Source organism: Microtus pennsylvanicus, chromosome 1, assembly GCF_037038515.1.
Source record: "Microtus pennsylvanicus isolate mMicPen1 chromosome 1, mMicPen1.hap1, whole genome shotgun sequence".
NCBI classification, from domain to species: Eukaryota; Metazoa; Chordata; class Mammalia; order Rodentia; family Cricetidae; genus Microtus; species Microtus pennsylvanicus.
In genome coordinates, this window is record NC_134579.1 from 136,849,059 (window position 1) to 136,871,100 (window position 22,042).

A 22,042-nucleotide genomic window follows, 5' to 3' on the forward strand; every position below is an offset into this window, starting at 1 on the left:
CACCTCATGGTGCCAATAACATGCCTTCACACTACGACAAACTATTCCCTTAAACTGTGAGCTAAAATAACGCAATGTGACGGGCCACCTCACGGTGCCAATAACATGCCTCCACACTACAACAAACTATTCCCTTAAACTGTGAGCTAAAATAACGCAATGTGACGGGCCACCTTATGGTGCCAATAACATGCCTCCACACTACGACAAACTATTCCCTTAAACTGTGAGCTAAAATAACGCAATGTGACGAGCCACCTCATGGTGCCAATAACATGCCTTCACACTACGACAAACTATTCCCTTAAACTGTGAGCTAAAATAACGCAATGTGACGGGCCACCTCACGGTGCCAATAACATGCCTTCACACTACGACAAACTATTCCCTTAAACTGTGAGCTAAAATAACGCAATGTGACGAGCCACCTCATGGTGCCAATAACATGCCTCCACACTACAACAAACTATTCCCTTAAACTGTGAGCTAAAATAACGCAATGTGACGAGCCACCTCATGGTGCCAATAACATGCCTTCACACTACGACAAACTATTCCCTTAAACTGTGAGCTAAAATAAACTCTTTTATGAGTTGCTTTTATCACAGCAATGAAAAAAGTAACTAGCACACATTTGGAACCTAGAATCGGGGCTGGTGGTTTTCTGGAGGAATGCGGAAGAGTTTAGAAGGCCTAAAGAAACCTTAGACGGAGTCGGGCGGTGATGGTGCACACCTTTAATCCCAGGAGGCAGAGGTAGGCAGATCTTTGAATTCCAGGCTAGCCTGGTCTACAGAGTGAGTTCTAGGGCAGCCAGGGCTGTTACACAGAGAAACCCTTTTCCAAAAATAAAGACACCTAAAGCTAGAAACAGAGCTTAACAGGATATCCGGTAGGTGTTGGAATGACGACAAAGGCAAGCAGTGGACCCTGTGCTCGAGAGACTTTAGAGTGAGAACAAAGACTCAGCCAGAGCTGGAACAGAGACCCATGTGTTACAGTCTGTTAAAAAAGTTTGTGTCTGGGAAACTTCAGTGAGGCTGAATTCAAAAGGGAACTTCGAGACAGCATTCAGTCTGTGGTACGATTACTGCGCTCTGCTCTTAGCCAGGCCGACAGTGAGAAAGACGAGCAGAGGGGGCACAATGGCGTGAAGAGTGTGCTCTTGGGTAGCGAAGGGAAAGCAGCCATGATAGGGAAATTAGCACAACTAAAGAGAAACCTCGAACGTTTCACTGTGGTAATAGGAAGGCCGCTTTTAGGGCCTTATGAACTAACTTATGAACAAGCTCCTGCTTGTAAAAATGAAAATTCATTTGAGAGACTGAACTGAGACCATAGCCAAAGAGGTCCTCTGCTCAAAAGCAGCCAGCTAAGGAAGGAAGTGTTCTCCCAGGTTCAGCTGCCAAGGTACACAGACTACAGTTGCAGTGGAAAAGAGCCAGATATTATCTCAAGGTAGCAGTGGAACTTGGCCAACACTGTCCAAATGGTACTGGCTTGGCATGCATTCAAAACACGAGATCGGGGTGGAGAGATGGCTCAACCGTTAAAGGCTAGGCTCACAACCAATATATATGATGGGATCATAGAACCTTGCCTCAAGGTTCCAGAAAGCTGCTAAGTTCAGGCTATAAGTGTTGCAGATCTGAGGGGAAAATTTTTCCTAATGCAAGTGTTGCAGCTTTGAGGGAAAGGTATCCTGGCAGTCAGAAGCCAAGGAATATCAGAGTCACAAATCACAACAAACCTCACAGGAGAAATATATTGGGAAAGACACAAGACGGTGGCTGCCTCTGCTTGGATGAGAAGCAGCAGAGAATTGAGTGGGAGGCAGCCTTGTATAGGATTTCTTAGGAGTGGAGTTTTCCAGGGTGGGGATTGGTGATATTTCAAGTCCTAAATTTGGGGTGAGCTCAGGGATTGGTGGGTTTTCAAAACCCAGAAGTGAGCTCGGACTTTTTACCCTATACAAGCAATGTGTGACAGTGTCCGATTCAATGCAAAAAGTTTCATTATGTAGGGTTGTGAATGTGAAACCTAAGTTGCAATGTGGACGTTGGAGATGCTAGGACCATGGAAGGTCTCTCAAGGAAAGCTGTAGGCATGGGATGGAACTATCCCGATAGAGGGGGTGGGTATCACATTGGCTACAAGTATCGGAGCTTGAGAAACAGGGTCATCACCTACAACTGTTGGAACTGAGATGATGCTAAAAGCCCAAGAAGGCAAGCATGAAGCTGTAAGATTTGGCATTTGCTCTACTGGATTTCTATCTTGCTAGCCCCAGGCCCCTCTTTTAGGACAGGACTATTTACCATGTTGTTGTATACTGAAAGTGGAGAAATTTCTCTAAAACAATGTTCAGAGTTGAGGAATTATCTAGTCTTAGCATACGCCCTGTCTTTTTACTATTCTGAGTCAATGTCAGAGATTGCTAAGCTTTTGGAGACTTTTATTGGCAATCTAAATTTATTGGCATTGTGAGATAAACATGAGATTTTAGGAGTTAAATAAAATGTTATGATTTAATGGTGATGGTTTTTGGGTGAAAGTTGACAAGGAAAGGACTTGTGACAATTGTCTTCACTGTCAGATGGACTAGATTCAGAATCAACTAGAGATGCGCTTTCTCCACAACAGGACACACTCCCTCAGACCGTGAGTCCAAATAAAGCTTCCTTTCCTGAAGGTGCTTTTGTCAAGTACTTCTTTAAACAACAACAAGAAAAGTAACTAGACGTTGTGTCCATGTCTTCATGCTGGCCTTATAGGATGTGTTAGAAAACTAATTTTCAGACCAATACTGTTGCTCATACTAATCTACAATGCTCCTTTGTAGTCTCTCTTTTGCCCTTCACTTTATTTATTTGGGCTGCATTTCTTAGTCCAAGTAGTTGTTTGTCTTATTTACAGTGCTTGAAGAAACCAAAGGAAGAGGCATTAGGAATCTATTGTTGTGTCCAGATTAGGACCCCCAGAGAGAGGCCACCAGAGAGGCTCAGACTGTAATAAGCAAGGTTTAATCAGCATAATACAAACATGTTTGGAACCCTTGTCTCCAAAAGACCCTGTTACAGCGAGATAGACAAAGGAGTTGTATCTCCTCTGTGGGGTAAGCTTTTAGAGGCGTAACTACAAAGAGGTGTTTTTGAAGCTGCTTTGGCAGGGGTGCAAGGACTTTCTGCTCTATCTCATCCTGCTGTGTCAGCTTTCTCCTTGTTCTTAGAGCAAGGCCACTGTTCCTGAGTTAGGCCATCTTTGTCAGCCTGTACTGGCTGGCTAGGCTAAGTGACCTTGTGCTCAGAATCTCCGGGGTGGGAGAGGGGAAGGCCACTATCTTCCTGGGAAAGCATTCTGCTAGGAAATTTCTTCTCATCCCTTTGGGAATAAGGGGTAAGGGTCCTACACTACTTGATGTTTACACATTCAGAAATCAAGTATCAACCAAAGTCCCAACAAGTCCATGTCAGCTTTGCTTTAACAGTGAACAATCAATACAATGTTGATTTATCCATTTATTTATTTAGGTTTTTGTTTTTTGAGACAGGGTTTCTCTGTGTAACAGTTTTGGCTGTCCTGGAACTAGCTTTGTAGATCCGACTACCTTCGCCTCCCAAGTGCTGGGATTAAAGGCATGCACTACCACCACCTGGCTACAGTGTCAATTTATACTAAACAATAAAAGGAATGAACTGTTAACACACAACAATATAGGCAAATCCCAGAATAATTCTACTGAGTGAAAGAACACATGCTATTTAGTTATATAATTTCTTCGGTGTAGTTTCAAAGACAGAGGAAGAGCAGAAATGAATATAAAGATTATATATTTATATATAATTAAAGAACATTAAAGTGTAGAAGAGACATTTATTATCTTAATTCTGGTGATGGTTTTATGAATGTATAAAAATTGTACACTTTAAATACGTGGCAGTATATTGGGCCAGTAAGACAGACGTGCCAGCAAGTCTGACAACCTGGCTTCCACCCCCAAGTCCCACATGGTAGAAGGCAAGAACAGACTCCCAGGAGCTCTCTTCAGGCCTGCACACACAATCCAACCGGTTCCTTAATAAAAAGCAGCAGAATCTGAAATATGTACTATTTATTATAGATTGGGTCTAGCTACTTCATAAAGGCATTGTTTAAGGAAGTGAATAGGTATAAGCATACTGAGTTATATGGACAGTCTGGGCTGAAAGGGGGGAAAGAATAAGAAGGCCTATCACAGGGTATAGATAAGCAGTGTCAATACCGCTACAATGTCAGGCCTTCCTGAGTGCAATCTACATAGAAATTCTAGCAGGGTTTTGGTATATCATGGAAACATATATATTGTACACATATGTGTGGAGAAAACCCAGGCTAAGAGTGTGAGCGGTTCTTAGAAGTTTTCTTTAACTTTGAAAATTTAAACTAAAAAGATTTCTGAAAAAGATTTATCCTTTTCATTTTAATTTTTTTTGAGACAGGGTCTCACAATCTGCTATGTAGATCACACATGTGCCTGCCTCTGCTTCCCGAGTGCTGGGATTGAAGGTGTGTTCCATACCCCCTGGCCTTAGTTTTCCTTTCTAAAGTATTATTTGTGAATACTTCACTAAATCCTTTAAATTATAGGATAGCCCATAACGAAGGTCTCAAAGTTTATTAACCTAGGCTGAACAGATGGCTTGGTGTTAAAATACTACCTATTCTTCCAGAGGACCCGGGTTCTGTGGTAGCCCACATGTGACTCAGTTTCCACCTGGAGTCCATTCTGGCTTACAAGTTGGCTACTACAGGGTTCAACTCCCAGGACCCACATGGTGGCTCACAACCAACTGTAACTCCAGTCCCAGGTGGTCAGACACCATCTTCTGACCTCCTTGGGCACTGTATGCACACAGTGTACAGACATACCTACAGGGAAAACACACACTCATGAAATGAAAAAATAAAATGGAAAAAAGTGTTTAAGTTTACTTAACCTTAAATACTCAGTTGTTTTCCTCAAGTTTAACATTTCTTCCTTTTGCTGTTATTCTTTCTCTCTTCTGAGAGGTCAAACCCTTCTTCCATCTCTCTCCTAGCACTGGGAAGTCCTTCCTTCCTTCCTTGACCTTTAGAGCAATACTGGGGACAAGATGAGTCATGAGGACTCATGACACCTGACTGAAGCACACAGATGCTTCTCTCTTAACCTGCATGGTGTTTGTTAAGTTTTACACAGTTTAAAATGTCAACTGAAAGACTTAGAGGCACCTTAGCACTACTGCACCCCCCCCTTCCTGGGAACCAGGACCCTGGTAACCAACCACGCGTGCACGAGAGCTTTGAGTACTTTCCATCTCCATTGTATAGACCCGGACCCTGGAACTGGGGTGAGACGACCTTGTAACCGTCATAACATTGATCAAGGCTCCTCCTTGTAACCATAACATTGATCAAGGTTCCTCCTTGTAACCATGACATTGATCAAGGCTTCTCCTTGTAACCATAACATTGATCAAGGTTCCTCCTTGTAACCATGACATTGATCAAGGCTCCTCCTTGTAACTGTTACAACATTGATTAAGTAGAGTTAGCTGACCGTTAAACGAACTAGTCAAAATAGTAGACAAATGATTTTGGGGCTTTCCCTTTGATTTTGTACTCTCCCCTCCCTGATTTTGTGTGTTTTTCCTTTAAAAGAGCTTGTAATAGACAAAGCGGTCATCCTTCTCCTCTCGAGGCTGGGGGACCTCTGCCGCGGCAGAATAAAAATTCCTCTTGCTATTGCATCAACCGAGTTGTGAATGTCTCTTGGGGCGACCTCCTCCTTGGTGGGGCTTCAGGGCCCAACACAACATTTTAATTAGGAGCCTGGGTTCCCCAACATTTTGAAGGTGTGCTGCGTATCAACACAGGTAGGCAACCACTCTACCCCCAAACTTCCAGCACTCAGCTTTGGACTTCTCTTGCAACATCAGACCTGGGAACAATGAACCAACATTCTGGCATGTTAAGACAGCCTTAACTGGAGCTGGGTGCTGAGTGCTTCCTGTTGATGAGAACTGCCTTCTCAATCAGCCTGGCAATCTTCATTTACTTGCTTGCCTGCTCCTGTCCACTGAGCCTCTCCCAGAGCCCCAAGTCCCAGCTATGAGACTATGAGACTGGTCAAGGTTTCTTTCTTTCTTTCTTTCTTTCTTTCTTTCTTTCTTTCTTTCTTTCCTTCCTTCCTTCCTTCCTTCCTTCCTTCCTTCCTTCCTTCCTTCCGTTTTTGTTTTGGAGCTTTAGGGCTTGTCCTGGAACTTGCTTTGTAGACCAGGCTGGCCTTAAACTCACAGAGATCTGCCTGTCTCTGTGCACCACTACCGCCCGGCTCCTGGTCAGGGTTTTAGATGGTGGCAGAACAGAGAGAAATCTGAAGAGATGAAGCTAAGTGAGTTTTCTTGATTCTCATTTCCTGATGTGTTAAACAGCCCCCAAGGGCGTCTCTGGTGAGTGGAATGAAGGATCCTAATAATACAGTACAGGGAAAGGTGGTCTAGCTTGAAAACCTCCCGAGAGCACTGAATCTCCTAAACCTTGAGGAAGACTGCCTTACCTGTGTAAGATGTCCACACACCAATATAACTACCAGATGGTGGTAAGGCTCTGGGCACTGGCGCTAGTGCTATCTCTGTTATTTACTTGCTGAGTGCTTGGCAAGTAACTTCACTTCCTGCACCTGGTTTCTCACACAGGACCTGAGGGCATAGGAAAACTAGAGTTTTCACTTCAAGTACCACTCTGAGGATTAAATCTGATGGGATGTATAAAGCAATCCTTAGTGTAAGCAGTGTGGTGGTGCACACCTTTAATCCCAGCACTCACAAAGCAGAGGCAGATGGATCTCTGAGTTTGAGGCCAGCCTGGTCTACAGAGTGAGCTCCAAGCCAGTCAACAGACACATGGAGTGATCTCAAAAGACAAAACCAAAACAAATTTCACAACTACTGCTTACTTCTGCCATCAACTTTCTAAGGTTGCTGTGAAAGATAAGAAAATGAGGTAAAGTATGTAACAGGATCCCCAACCTTAGCACAACTGACTCCATGATGGAAGTGCCATTCAGGCTGTAAAACCTAGCACACAGACAACACCACCTGCCAAAACTGAAACTAAGCCCTAGTCCATCTAAGACCATGGTTCTGGGGAAATCTCTAAATGTATAACCTTTCTTTTTTGGCCTCTGAGTTTTGCTTCTGGCCGACGGTTCTTCTAACTGAAGTGCGCCAAGCAGGAAATGGCGTTGCACTTGAAAGCTCACCCTGAGAAAGGTGCGGAGCTACACTGGGGTGTTGAACACCCAGTGTGAAGACTTCCTATTGACTTAAGCCCATATCCAAGCATTCTTCTCTGGTGGATATGCCACAACAGTACCGGTCAAGAGCCACACAGAACTGGCCAAGATAGTTGGAAACTGGAGTGACTTGAATCAAATGACAGATCATGGGTTTTGTTTTAGGTCATAGATTTTAAGTCATAAGGAAAGTTATGGAATGTCTTTTAGACGTAAGATGAAAAATGGAATTAAAAAGTTATCCATTTTATTCTTGTTCTTTTCCTTTTGTGGAAAATAAAAAATGTTTGCCCTATAACCAGGGAGGCTGGGCCAGGTATGACTAACCTCTGAGTTCCCTGAGCATAGAGCTGGCACTGGGCAGGAACCACTGGTGTTGTGTACTATTACTTTAACTACGTAAAGACGTGCTACATTTGTTTATGCTGCATTTGTTCAACTATATAAAGAGGTATTGCTGTTTTACCTTGCCTGGCATAGGCACCTGGTTAGTAATAAAAAGCGGAATGGCCAATAGCTAGGCAGTAGAGGGAAAGACAGGGCTGCTGGGCAGAGAGAATAAACAGGAGGAGGAATCTATGCTGGAGAGAGATTATGAAGGACAAAGACAGGGAGATGCCTGGGGGTTAGCCAGACAGGCAGCTGCCAGACAGACAGACACAGAGTAGGACACACACAAAGAAAGAAAGGTAAAGTCCCCAAGGCAAAACGTAGATGTAGAGTTAAATTAAGTTACAAGAGCTGGGGGGACAGGCATAAGGCTGAACATTCATAATGAAGTCTCCGCGTCATGATTCGGGGGCTGGCTGGCAGCCACACTGGTTCTCTTTGTGAACCAGCGGAAGGGATTTCTCACCACACTCTAGTTTCCTCATTTGTAAATGTTTATGAAGATCAGGAGATCATGGGTTGGAATTTGTCTGGCCAAAAGTAAGTGTACAGTGTTCAGTGTGACAATCGACATGACAATCTACATGCTAAGTAGGAAACCATTCTGGTCAGTGTGCAAAACTGGCTACTGGTATGACAACAAAGCTACAAACAGTTCTGTGCACCTATGACCTCCAATTCTGCTCATTTAAAAATTCCGTGTTGTGTATGTGAACATGTCATCGTGCATGGGTGTGTGTAGAGGCTAAAGGGCAACCTTGGGCGTCATCCTCAGGAATGCCATCTGCCTCCTTTAGGTCTCTAATTGGCCTGGGCGCACTAATTAGGCTACACAGGCAGGCCAGTGAGCTCTCAGGACTCTCCTTCTCCATCTCCTCAGCACAGGGACCGTGTGGGTTCAAGGAACAAATTTAGGTCTTCATGCTTGTGTTCTACTGACCGAGCCAGCCCTTCAGCCACCAATTCCACTCTTGGGTATATTCCTCAAATAAATGTGTATGTTTACTGAAAGAAATGTCCTTGGATATACCCCACTGGAAACCACTCAAAAGTAAAAAGAACTATTTTTACACACAACAGAATCTCACCAACATAATGATAAGTTTATAAAAGGGTAAACACAATATACTGGGGAGGTCTGAAGAAAATTCAAATCAACGTCATCTTTGTCAGGGCAAGTAAACGCTTTTACTGGGGGAAAGAGAGTATGGGGTGTCGTGGGAGCTGCTAATGCTTGGTTGCATGATCTGGGTAATACTATACGGTGCAATGTGCATTGTATTGGTGAACGGCCATATGATGCATGAGCTCACTGAGAAGTGGCCAAATGGAGTTGGCCCTCTGTTTCAGACCCAAACATGTTTGTCTCAATTTGTCCTCCTCAAAGCCATGTCCAAGGGGAAGTTGTCCCTCTAACTCTGTAACGAGGTGAAAGGAAAACAGCAAGATGTAGGAGGAGAGAGTCACTTGCCGGTTTGCTACTTGTTGGTTCCCGGCTGCTCAACCCTGAAATAATCACACAGAAACTATATTATTTAAAACATTGCTTGGTCCATTAGCTCTAGCTTCTTACTGGCTAACACTTATATCTTAATTTAACCCATTCTAGTAATCTGTGTATCACCATGTGGTTGTGGCTTACCGGGTAAGGTTCTATCTGGCTCTAGCAGGGCTACATGGCTTCTCTCTGACTCCACCTCCTTTCTCCCAGCATTCTGTTTAGTTTTCCCCACCTAGATCTGTTCCCCTATAGCTGTTATAAGCCCAAAGCAGTTCCTTTATTAACCAATGATATTCACAGAATACAGAGGGGAATCCTACATCAGTAAGAAGTGTACTTAAAAACATTGTGTCCAAGAGGAGGACTGGAGAGATGGCTCAGTGATTAAGAGCACTTTCTGCTCTTCCAGAGGACCTGGGTTCAATTCCTGGTACCACCCAGTGGCTCACAACTACCTGTAACTCTAGTTCCAGAGTTTCCATCAGCTCTTCTGACCTCCAAGGGCTTCTGTGCACACACAGTGCACACACATACACATAAATAAAAATAAAAGTCTGATATCCAGGACTTAGGTGGTAGAAGGTGAGAGCTGACCTACAAGTTTAGTATATGCACCCCACCCTCAGAATAAAGAAATGTAAAATAACAGCAGTGACAAACCCTTGTGTCCTTGTGAACAACTGGAAGGTACACAACTTCCATCAGAGGCGCTGCTGGAAGCTTATCAATGGTATAAAAATGGCTGGAGCAGGAAGCGGGAGCCGACTCAAGGCCACGGTGAGAGCCCTCTACCCAGCTGGAACGCTCGATCAAGCAGCAGTGGCCCCTTCCACCAGCTTTGTTGTTATCTGCCTGCCGCCTGCATTTGTTCTTTTCCTTGGAAGCCTCACCCGAGAGGACACTTTTTCCAGCCAGGTGTCTCCAGTGAGCTTGGCTGCCTCAGCGGAGCTTCCCGAATCATTTCTGATGGATGACTGTGAGTGTCCAATCTGATAGTATTATCTGTTGTATCCTGCTTACATCTGTTCTTCTTGGAGGATACTCTGATCCACCCGGGACTTTCCAGGGGGGATTCCAGCTGCCTTGATGCAGCGCCTTTAGTCATCTCTGCTGAATGTTGTAAACTCACAATTTGATGATGTTTTGTTGTCTGTCTGCTACTTCCTATTTTTATTTTGATATATACAAATATATAGCTGATTTTTCTTTTGCCTCCAAAAAATGGTGAATTTCCATTTCTTGGTGGAGTCTGCACCCATTTCCCTGAAACATATATGTCTTTCCCTCATATAGTGTGGGTCTCTCTGTACCTGTAACACCACAAAAAGGAGAGAACACTGGGGTGCCCCTCTTACCTCCGCCGATCTACAATTCAGTTATATCTGTACCAGTGGACCAAGACAGAGGCCTGCTTCCAGAAGGGACACATAAACACCACTAAACCAATAGGAAGCAGTGAAAATCACCTTGGGGGAGGGGAGGACGGGGGTACATCTTAAACCCAAATAAAAACCCAACCTCCCTTAATGGTCGGAGGTCTCTCTCCCTCAGATATCTGCGTTGCTAGCCAATAAACTTCACTTTCTCTTTGAGCTGAACTGGTTTCTTGCTTTTCAATTCCTCAGGTGATGGAGGAAAGGCCAGGGTCACGGCTATCGTAGGTCATTCTCCATACCATACAGAACGTACAGGGAGTTCAATTTGTGCAGACCTATGTAACTGCTACCCACTTATACGCTAATAAAAAGTTGACTCAACAAAACCTGTAGCTGTTGTGAAGAGTGGCAGTGTATGTCCCCGGGACCATGAGCACAGACAGATCTAGGCTCCAGCCACGCTTTGCCATTCCTGCCAGCTGCTCAAGCTACTTCAAGGCTTGACACCGCTTTCCTTCTCTGTGAAAGAGAACATAATGCATATCAAGACTTTTAGCTGGGCTTGCTTAGCGAATCAAAGATCCCAAGCTCCACTACCAAGCACCAGGAAGGCAAATAGCACTAATAAAGGCAGTGCCAGACTCCTCTGCCCTCTTCTGGCCTCCGCGTGTACTGCATCCATGTGCACGAACTCCCGCTCCGATATACATGTACACACGGAATTAAAAATAAAATCCTTTCCAGAAAGACTACTTTCTATTATTTTAAATTATGTATTAATGTGTGATTCTGCAAGTGGGGATGTGTACTCGAGTGCAGGTGTCCGCAGAAGCCAGAGGAGTCGGTTCTATGTGTTAGCGAGCGGCCCCACGTCGGCGCTGGGACCCGAACTCGGATCTTCTAGAAAAGCATCAAGTTCTCTTAAGCGCTGAGCCATCTCTCCGCCCCGCGCCCCCAATGACGAAGAAAGAGAAGAAAAGATTCGACAGGACCTGCAGCTGCCTCACGTCTCTAGTTTTGGTGCGATCTGATTGGCTCCTCAGCGTTCTGGGGCCTTTGCGTCTCTCTGCAGGTGGCGCCCAGAGACAATTCTTCCGGAGAACCGAACTCGTGCTTTTCTGTCACCTCCGGTCTGTTTTAACTTAACTCAACCTGAGAATCCCTCTAACAAAACTCCGGAGGCTTTCTTCAAGAGCGACGCAGCCGCGCCACCTACAGGAGAAAAATCCCTACGACGCGCGAGCTGCCGCAGAGCGAGATGGCGCCGAGTGAGCGCAGCTGCGCACGCGCAGACTGTCTCGCGCGCCCGCGGGCAGCGCAAAGCCCAGGGACGCACCTTGGGGGCGGAGCCCAGGACCCGGTCTTTCCCGCCCTTCCAGCTATTCCGCCCATCCTGCCAGGCCTCGATCATGCCTTAAACTACGTTTCCCAAGATTCTCTATGCGAAGTACTTCCGCTGGCGTCAGCGGAAGCCGTGACTAGCCGGGCTGCACGGAGGCCGGCTTGGTCACTATGGAGGAGATAGGCATTTTGGTGGAGAAGGTTCAGGTGCGGTGAGAATCTGGCTTTCTGTGCGCGAGCTAGGCCCGAGTGGCGGTGCTGAGCGCCTTCCAGGAACCAGGCTCGGGGCTGGGTGCTTTCAGAGGCCTCGGTATAGACCCTTGAGTGGTCCCGAGGCCTGGCTGGGTAGCCGAGTTGTCAGGAGGGCGGTGGAGCTCAACAAGCAGAGTGGGAGAGGAAAGTGGCGTTAAGCTTAAAGACTTTCTTTAAAAGACAGATTTGTAAGCCTGGATAGCAGTGCTCAGTAGCTTTTCGGTTTGGGAGTTGGACCTGGTGGAGAATGATGTAATGGGACCCTGTGGCCTAGGTATGTCCGTGGCCCAGTGGCTTGGACGGGGAGATGTTAAGTATTATTTGTGGCTTGGCTGAGTGACCTTTGGCCTTAATGCAAGTTGGGAGTCTGACATGAAAGCTTTTGGGGGGAAACTGAGTAATGAGAATCTGAATGCGACCTGACCTTAAAAACCATGTGGCTTTTAGAACCTCTTGAGGGGACCTGGATGCAGGGATCTGGTATGGAGTTGTAACCCCTGCATCCTAGCTAGGGGCATTATAATAGCCGATGGGAGGAGATGTTGAAATAAAAAGTTTAAGGGGCCTGATACGAGAAACATGCATTGGGGATCGAGCAGTTCCCGTGTTTATTTCGAGAAATTGAATTACGTCGTGTACGAGAGGCAGAGTGAGTTGGCGAATGGGAAGACAGCTCCAGCTGATTTCATGAGATGATTCTCTGCTTCCAATGCCAGGTTTTCCTTTTCTTTTACAGGATGACATCCCAGCACTGTCTGTGTCTCGGCCCCAGACTGGCCTGTCCTTTCTGGGGCCTGAGCCTGAGGACCTGGAGGACCTATACAGCCGCTACAAGGTGTGTTCAACCCTAACCCTAACCCGGAACCTGCATACTGCATAGGGCCCGCATCGCATACTGCCCCCGTTCCTCCACGCTGCTTGGCAAGGCCTGCAGACAGCCCTTTGCTCTGTGCTTCCAGAAGCTGCAGCAGGAGCTGGAGTTCCTGGAAGTCCAGGAGGAGTACATCAAAGACGAGCAGAAGAATCTGAAGAAAGAATTCCTACATGCCCAGGAGGAAGTAAAGCGAATCCAGAGCATCCCATTGGTCATTGGCCAGTTTCTGGAGGCTGTGGATCAGAACACAGCCATTGTGGGCTCGACCACAGGTAAGTGGGTGGGCAGGTGGGAGAACCTCCCTGGTTCTTCTGTCCAACACCTGATTCTTCCATGGGCCAGGAACTGGGAATTGTCACGTATTATAGCAAGATAGGGTGATGTAATGGCCAGAGGATTGATTAATCCAAAAGTAGATACATAATTTATTTATGGAATGTCTTTTTCTGCCTCAATTCATGTGTGCATGTATGTAAAAAATTCACTAGCCAGGTGATGGTGTACACCTTTAATCTCAGCACTGAGGAGGCAGGGGCAGGAGGATCTCTGTGAGTTTGAGGCCAGCCTGGTCTACCTAGTGTATTCTGGGACTACATAGAAAGACCTCATCTCCCACAAAGTCCAACTGTGGTTATCTACCCTGTGTGTAGTGTGCCTCTTTGTCGTCTGTTTGATTTAAACAAACTTAAGGTCACGCCACGCTGAGTTAATTTCACAATCGCTGCTGGGTTAGGAGCTGCAGCTTGAAAGCAGCGGGAGCAGGTCAGAAGACTTTGGGCTCTGTTGAGGACTCAGCGCTCAGTGGCTGCTGTTAATGAACATAAATCCATGCCCTGCCATTACCCTGGCCTGCTTCTGGCCTGAGCCGTGTGCCTAGCAAGGATCTGGATAAAGCTGTATGACCACTTGGGATTGAGCGGGCGGGCTGTGAGGGAGTAAAGAGAGAGTGTTGTGCAGGATGAAGCCCGTGTCTTCGAACGGGAGACTTAAGACAGGGGGGGCTCCCTGAGGGGCTGTGATTGGAGGGTAGGTTTGTAGGGAGGCAGCACGGAGAGTTGAGGTTGTTGTGAGAGTGGTCCAGCTTCATAGTCAGGTCTTGCTGTGCGTTGTTAGTGTAACTATAGGGAGTAGACTGGGGAAGAGGGACAGAGGCTGGAAACCAGGAATTCATGCGGAGACTTAGGTAGACTGTAGGTCCGAATGAGGGCAGGGTTTAGTTGTAGAATAGGTGAGGGCAGAGGAGGGACTGGGTGAATAGATTTGGGAGGTTGGGTGGGAAGTCCTGACTGGGAACTCAAGGACAAGGGCACCCTTGACACAGATCCAGGAGCAACAGCACAGTTCAGAGAAAAATACAGGATAGTGTTGGGACACATTGAAAGATACCCAAGGACATCCTGAAGACAGCGCGTGGTACACCAGAACTAGAACTCAAGGAGACCAGTACTGTAGGCAAGGAAGTGTGAGCATGGGGCTAGATTGGAGGAGGCAAAACTGGAGGCCAGGAAGGGCTGATCCGGACCAAAGTGTGAAAACTCAGGAAGTACCGTCTGTGGGCTAAGGGGAGTGGGGAAGGAGCGATGTCATGTCTCGGCCTTTTCATCTTCTCTTTTTCCTTCCTGTCCCCTTTCCAAAGGTTCTAACTATTATGTGCGCATCCTAAGTACCATTGACCGGGAGCTGCTCAAGCCCAATGCCTCCGTGGCCTTGCACAAACACAGCAATGCGCTGGTGGACGTGCTGCCTCCCGAGGCCGACAGCAGCATCATGATGCTCACCTCAGACCAGAAGCCAGATGTGATGTACGCGGATATCGGAGGCATGGACATCCAGAAGCAGGAGGTGCGGGAGGCCGTGGAGCTCCCGCTCACACACTTCGAGCTCTACAAGCAGGTGAGGCTGAGGAGGTGAGGGCAGGGAGAGGCCTAGCGGGCTTCGGCGTTGTTGACGGGATCCCGTGGCTCATCCTTTGCCTCTCTCAGATCGGCATCGACCCTCCCCGGGGAGTCCTCATGTACGGCCCACCTGGCTGTGGGAAGACAATGTTGGCAAAGGCTGTGGCACATCACACGACAGGTGAGCCACTCAGTGTCTTTCCCCCGTGCTCATGTGCCCTGGACTCCTCACTTGGTTCCGTGGGGAATGACATAGCGTGATGTCTGTAAATAGAGGCTATGGGGGTAGGTGGTGGGGTTCTTATGGGATGTCTAGTCCTAGGCAGGTGAATGGTGCCCTGGTTTTCTCCGATGAGCCAGGTGTGGTGCCGCAAGCCTTTAATCTCATCATCCAGGCAGTAGAAGCAGGTGGGTTGCTGTGTGTTCAAGGCCAGCCTGGTCTGTATAGAGAGTCCTGGCTGGCCAGTGCTAAATAGTGAGGCCCTGACTCAGTAAGGTCAAATAAATTTTAAAAAGTCTGGACATGTTAGCAGATGTCTTTACTCCTAGCTCAGGAGACTGGGGCAGTGAGATAAGAATTTGATACTATCCTGGGCTACCTAGCAAGACACTTTTCACAAAAACAAAACAAACAAACAAACAAAAAACCCAAGCAAATAACCAAAACTCTACCCTGATTCCGTAGGACAATTCCAAAGAGTTGGAGAAGTGATACAGTGTCTTTCTTTCCTTCTTTTTTAAAAAGATTTATTTATTATGTATAGTGTTCTGCCTGCATTATCCATGCAGGCCAGAAGAGGGGACCATATCTCATTATGGTCCACCTCTTATGATTATGAGCCACCATGTGGTTGCTGGGAATTGAACTCAGGACCTCTGGAAGAGCAGCCAGTGCTCTTAACCTCTGAGCCATCTCTCCAGCCCATACAGTGTATTTCTTATGGTGGGTTCAGACTCAGTGGTTCTAAAGGCGGTTGCTGGGCTGAAGCCAAAGCAGCAAGTGGTTAAGAGAGAAGACAGTCCCCCAGGGTGCACACGAGCGTGTCCTGGATGTGCTGTCCTGCATGGACTCTCAGGAAGAGGTTCCCAGAGGAAGCGGGGTGTGGGAGGAGTGTGTCAGGCACAGAGATCCGAAGAGAGAATTTAGGGCCAGAGGTGGAAAGGAACTCAATTAGTGACATCATGCCACTAGAGCAAATTCATGCTTTTGGTTTTTTCCTGAGGAGGGGCTGTGTTTGGCAGCAAAGGAGGTGAGGCTGAAGCGATCGTGAAGTTCCTGATTATAAATGGTTGAGAATAGTTTTAGTCCGAAAGAAATCCGACATCCAGTCAGAGGACTTGGTTAGGGAGCCCTATTATCCTTCTGTTGGGTGCTTAGGGATGGATAGGGAAGGGGCGGCCACACTGAGACTGAATTAGGTGTCGTTGGCCAGAGGTAATTCAGGAGCAGTTCTCACCCTGGCTTGGGCCACCCTGGAGGATAGAGGGATGAACTGGGGTAGGGGAACAGTGGATTCACTGTGGCACACCTCAGATTTCATGACAGGGACCATTCAGCAGAGACGTAAAACAGAGCACTGTGCCACTTTGATTTGGGCTGTGAGTGGATATTTGGATTCCTCGGTGTTTGTCCCCTTTAATCGTTTCTGTGGGTGTGAGCCAGGGTTTTGAAAGGTGAGATAAAAATGCTAACAGCCGCGGTAAATAAAAATCACAGTGCACGCTAGATGTCTGCAATGCTCTGCTCTTCTTGGGAAGCTGTGCACACCTTTCGGAAGTTGGCACTGGAACCACACTGGCCATTTGCTGAGTGTTTGCCACGTGCCGGTAGCTCTAGTTCCTGTGAAGTTGCAACAATCAAGAGTCCATTCCTGGGATCTGCGTCCTCAAGGGCAAGTTGGAGTTAGTTTAAGGTGGAGAAGATTTAAGGCAGGCGGAGGTGGTGCACACCTTTAATCCCAGCTCTCAGAAGGCTGGTGCAGGAAGGTGGATCTTTGAGTTCAAGGCCAGCATGGTCTCCAGAGTAAGTTTCAGAACATCCAGAACATCGAGGGCTACACAGAGAAAAGAAACTCAAAAAAAAAAAAAGAGGGAAAAATTGTACTGTATTATAATTGCCTTGGGCAGGAGCTAGTTGGCTGGAAACATGATATAAACTTGAAGAAAGGTCATGGGTAGGAAAAGAACCCTAGAGAGGTTGGGGTGCAGCATAGATGGAGGGTCACGAGGGTGGAGAGGGTGAGGGAAGGTCCTGTCCTAGCAAGGAGCAGTCACTTGAGCTCGCTGCTCTCTGAGGTGGGCTTAGGTGAGGTCTTCTGACAGCAGAGAGGCAGATAGAAGAGGTGCTTCAGGACAGTGAAGATTTAATTCTGGAAATGCAAACAGTTCTGAGGTAGACTGCAAGGTAGTTCCTCAGCTGTGTTAGAGATCCAGGGCCAGGCAGTGGTGGCACGCCTTTAATCCCAGCACTCAGAAGCAGAGGCAGAAGAATTTCTTGAGTTTGAGGCCAGCCTGATCTACAGAGTGAGTTCCAGCTCAGGCTCCAAAGGTACACAGAGAAACCTTATCTTGAAAAACAAAAAACACACAAACCTCCCAGGGCACATTGATGAGGATTTGTGGTGGTACCATCTGTCCTTTTCTCTGATCTGCGTAACAGCTGACCCTCGAGTGGGCATTTGTTTGCGTGGCGATGGCCCTGAACCCGTTATGTCCTGTAATAGGGGTAGCTTTGGGCACTGAAGCAGGCATTGCCTGTAACCCTGACTGCCAGAGCCCTGTAGAAAAAGAAATGTCTCACATAAGAACACAGTTATAACTTGTTCAGGGTCACCAGCAGGCTTCTGTAGTGCTAGGATTTGATGCTAAGGCCTCTGTCCCCAAACCACAGGCTCTTGATACTCCACTGATCCTGGAGCTCAGTGAGACGGGAATGTGTAAGCAAGATGAACGGTTCCAGAAGATGGCTATTTAAGATGGTGATGATAAAATTATAAAGCTTTCGGAGAAAGTGATTTTAGGAAGTTCTGATGGACCCCTCCCCCAGGTCCCTCCATGTTACTTCATGTCCCTATAGTGTTACAGAGAAGGTACAAAAGGCAGGAAGTCGCCATTGCAGCCCACTGGTGTTCTTGTTTTACCCAAGTTTCAATCCAGACAGGCGACCTTAGCCAAGAGCAGACAGAAGTTAAGGGCTTCTGTTCAGAGTGAATTTGGTGAAGGCTTTTTCACTGTAAGAGGGTTCCAGGGTGGAGCCGTGGGGAAGATCCTGGCTTTATCTTCTGTGGAGAAGGAAAGTCCTGGTTGAGACAAGACTTAATCCACTTGCTGCGATGGTGACTGACCACCAAGAGTGAGCCACTAAGCCACTAAGCAGGAGATTGTTCCAGGGTAAGTGGGAGGGGTCAGAGGATGAGCATTCTAAAGATTGACAGGAGGGCGGGGGGGGGGGGATGCAGGACAGGGTAGGTAGGAGAAGTCAGAGGCTGAGCAGTCTAAAGATTGACAGGGGACTGGAGTGAATGAGTCATACCAGATAACTCCAGAGATGGGTTTTCTTGTGGGCACAAAGCTAGGAGGATGTGCCTAGGACAAAGTCAGCAGCCCTGAGCTTAGAGTACGTGGTGAACCCCAAGGTGATGCAGGAGAGTGGATACTTCTTCATACCTTCAGTCAGATGTGAAGTCTGGGCCTGAGAGAGTGTCAGGCCTTGCTCACTTCCTAGTTGGCCTTTGTATATGGATTGTATCTCCCTGTTCTGGTGGCAGCAGGAAGGAGAGTCTCAGGAGAGTGTTCCACACAGGATACAACCGTCCACTTACTAGGAAACAAGTTTAGAGGAAGGGCCCAAAACAAACCTGATTCAGTCTTGCTGCCAGCTGTAGATTAAATAAAAAGATAGACTTTGATTCCTCCAGGGATGTGAAACAGTGGCTCAGAGCAGGGCAGACTTGTATAATCCCACCACTGCAGTGTAGCTGGTTGCTCTTTACTCCTTGAGGCCCTCCACCCAGCTCCCAAATAAACATGAAGATTTATTCTTACTTGGGAATGCTCAGCCTTAGCTTGGCTTGTTTCTAGCCAGCTTTTCTGACTTAACTTAGCCCATTTCTCTTTTAACTACATTTTTGCTTCTGGGCTTTTTACCTTTCTTTATTCTATATATCTTTCTTTCCTTCTTACTCCATGGCTGGATGTGTGGCTGGATGGCTGGCCCTGGCATCCTCTCCTCCTTTTTTTCTCTCCTTTCTCTTCTCCTGAGCCTAGATTTCGCCTATTCAGTCTCTCTGCCTGATGGTCCCACCAATTTCTTTCTTCAGCCTCACAGTGGGCATTCAGATCAGTCAGGTGTTTTAGACAGGCACAGTAATACAACTTTACAGATTAAACAAATGCAACATAAAAGAATGCAACACATCTTTGCATCATTAAACAAATGTTCCACAGCTTAAACAAATGTAACGCTTCTTAGACTAATATTCACAACACTGCAGAGCTTGCACCAGGAGAATTACTAATTCCAGGCAAGGCCGGGCTGTGTATCAAAAGCCTTTCTCAAAACAAACAAGTATGGTTCAGAGAGTGATCACGAACTTAGCACTCTTGGCCCAGCAGTCTAATTTCTCTTTCTATGGATGGTTCTGATTTGTTAATTGGTTTTGCATGCATGCTGGAAATTTGGGCTTTTAGTTTTTGTTTTGTACTTAATATTCTGATTCTTTTAAAAAGTCGCCAAAATGACATGTATGTATAAGATTTATGATTGGAGCTTATCTATCACCGTGAGGCAGGAGCAATGATTAGATGTGGAGACCCAACCCTATGCCTTCCTCAGATATTAGGGGGTAGCTATTCAAGAAAAACATCTTCAGGAATTCCCAGGGTCAGTTAAAGCACAAGGGACCCTAAAGGAGGATGGTCCCCATTCTGAGCCTTGTCATTCTGCCCTCAGCTGCATTTATCCGTGTGGTGGGCTCAGAGTTTGTACAGAAGTACCTAGGTGAGGGCCCCCGGATGGTCCGGGATGTGTTCCGCCTGGCCAAGGAGAATGCACCTGCCATCATCTTCATCGATGAGATCGATGCCATTGCTACCAAGAGATTTGATGCCCAGACAGGAGGTGAGTAGTGCCCACACGGCCTGGATCTTGTGCAGGCTTGTCAAAGGATGTCTTCTGGACTGACCGTGTTTCTTACTCTCAGCTGACAGGGAGGTTCAGAGGATCCTGCTGGAGCTGCTGAATCAAATGGATGGATTTGACCAAAACGTCAACGTGAAGGTTTAGGGTTCAGGATTGGCAAGGGGTGGCATGGTGTAGGGACTTGGGAAAGATGGGGGCTGGCTCATGAGGGCCAGATGTTATGATAGGAAAAGAGGATGTAGGGATGGCAGAAGTCTGAGCTGGTCCCTCCCGGTGCTAGGTAATCATGGCCACAAACAGAGCAGACACCTTAGATCCAGCTCTACTGCGGCCAGGACGCTTGGACCGCAAAATTGAATTCCCACTCCCTGACCGTCGCCAGAAGAGGTTGATTTTCTCCACTATCACCAGTAAGATGAACCTCTCTGAGGAGGTAGACCTGGAAGACTGTATCCTTTGGAAGTGGGGGTGGGGTGGGGTGGGGCTAGCAGAAAGTGAAGATTAGGTCTTCATCAGAGTCACCCCCCTCAGGGGAGTACGGGGGGAGGTGGCACAAGAAGAGCAGGTCAGCATCCATTTCCAGAACTGACCCCATCATGTGAGGAAAGGGTTCCTTAACTCAGCTGCTGCAGATGTGGCCCGGCCAGATAAGATTTCAGGAGCCGACATCAACTCAATCTGTCAGGAGGTGAGTGAGATTCTCTTCCTGATCTGAGCAGGGGTACTTGAAGATGTCTCCCTTCTCCGATCTTATTCTCCGCAGTCTGTCCTTCCCCTTGTGGCCTCCCTGGGGTCTTGAACATGTCTCCCTTCTCTGGTGTTATTCTCTACAGTCTGTCCTTCCCCTTGTGGCCTCCCTGGGGGTGGAGAAAGTGGTACGGAAGCGTGCAATTTTTATTCCCTTTCTAGAGTGGAATGTTGGCTGTCCGTGAGAACCGCTACATTGTCCTGGCCAAGGACTTCGAGAAAGCCTACAAGACTGTGATCAAGAAAGATGAGCAGGAACATGAATTTTACAAGTGACCCCCCCACTCCCTAGGCACCTGTCCCAGAAGCTAGTTTTCTCTTTACCCATGATTGGTTTAGTCAATAAATGGATGTGATTGGATCTATTTAATTTCTTCTTAGGTGTTACTCCTTTGGGGAATATGGATCTTGAATAGAATCTACTGGGTCCCCCCTTGACAAATAAGTAGGCTGGGGTGCAGCTTGAGAAGAGCAAACAATGTGGACAGAATGATTTCAGAGATTTGGGCAGGGGAATGGATGCCGTGGCCACAGGCTGAAGCCCCTCTCTCATTTCTCCGGGAAGATCTTTTGGATTTTCAGGGATTTCTGCCTTCCTTACATGCACAAGGGCCAGGGCCACAAATCCCCTCAGTCTTCTCCCTCTGCAGCCTCTCAAAGCACAGTGCATTTGGTTGCCAAGTAAACAGTTAAAGCCCAGTGCACATGTTTGTCTTTTTGGTAGGGGCTGGTTCCCAAGATGCTCTTCAATGCCTGGGTACACCAAGTCTGCTGGGCATGCTACCCTATGTGTGAATGTACTTAGACTTGTGGCTAAGTGCACTTCCCTAGGCAAATGAGATTTAATCTCCAAGTCACATAATCTAGCAAAAGCCCTTCCACCTTCCTTTATGCCAGAGGCTTTGTGCTTGGTGTCTCCAGGGGTTCCATTCCTGGTTAAGCTTTGCCTCCTCTGGATGTGGTGCTTCTTGCTTGGTCATCTGTATGGATGCTGGCTGCTCTGTCCTGCAATCATCTATCACCTAGCTGCTAACCACAGTTCAGTGTGGTTTCAAGGTTCTTGTCTCCCCCTGCTTGCCTGCCTCATCTTGCAGGACTCTGAAGACACGCTCCCCTCTGCCCTTAGCTCACACTGTCCATCATTCTAATCAGGCCAAATTCCAGTTTCCCTCACTAGTGTTTAGACTCATCTTCCTTTATAGACACCCAGC

The 22,042-nt window shown here is 47.0% G+C and overlaps 1 protein-coding gene and 1 long non-coding RNA gene across 4 annotated transcripts; one reads left to right on the forward strand and one right to left on the reverse strand.

Annotated features, from left to right (window-relative positions):
* Positions 1-7,628: 7,628 nt before the first annotated feature.
* Positions 7,629-11,837, reverse strand: LOC142841447 (uncharacterized). Of its 3 annotated transcripts, none has more exons than XR_012909074.1 (4): positions 11,575-11,837; positions 10,970-11,099; positions 10,562-10,643; positions 7,629-10,313 (listed from the first exon to the last, which is right to left on the reverse strand). It is a non-coding gene; the product is annotated as an uncharacterized LOC142841447 (long non-coding RNA). The 3 variants fall into 3 exon arrangements; XR_012909073.1 differs by having other exon boundaries at positions 7,629-10,316; XR_012909070.1 differs by having other exon boundaries at positions 7,629-10,643.
* Positions 11,838-11,877: 40 nt separating this feature from the next.
* Positions 11,878-21,201, forward strand: Psmc4 (proteasome 26S subunit, ATPase 4). The gene is made up of 10 exons (XM_075987339.1): positions 11,878-12,130; positions 12,912-13,010; positions 13,135-13,321; positions 14,686-14,942; positions 15,032-15,125; positions 19,896-20,063; positions 20,146-20,222; positions 20,365-20,533; positions 20,717-20,772; positions 20,994-21,201. The coding sequence occupies exons 1-10, from the start codon at positions 12,095-12,097 to the stop codon at positions 21,105-21,107; spliced, it is 1,257 nt and encodes a 418-aa protein (XP_075843454.1). The 5' UTR covers positions 11,878-12,094; the 3' UTR covers positions 21,108-21,201.
* Positions 21,202-22,042: the final 841 nt, after the last annotated feature.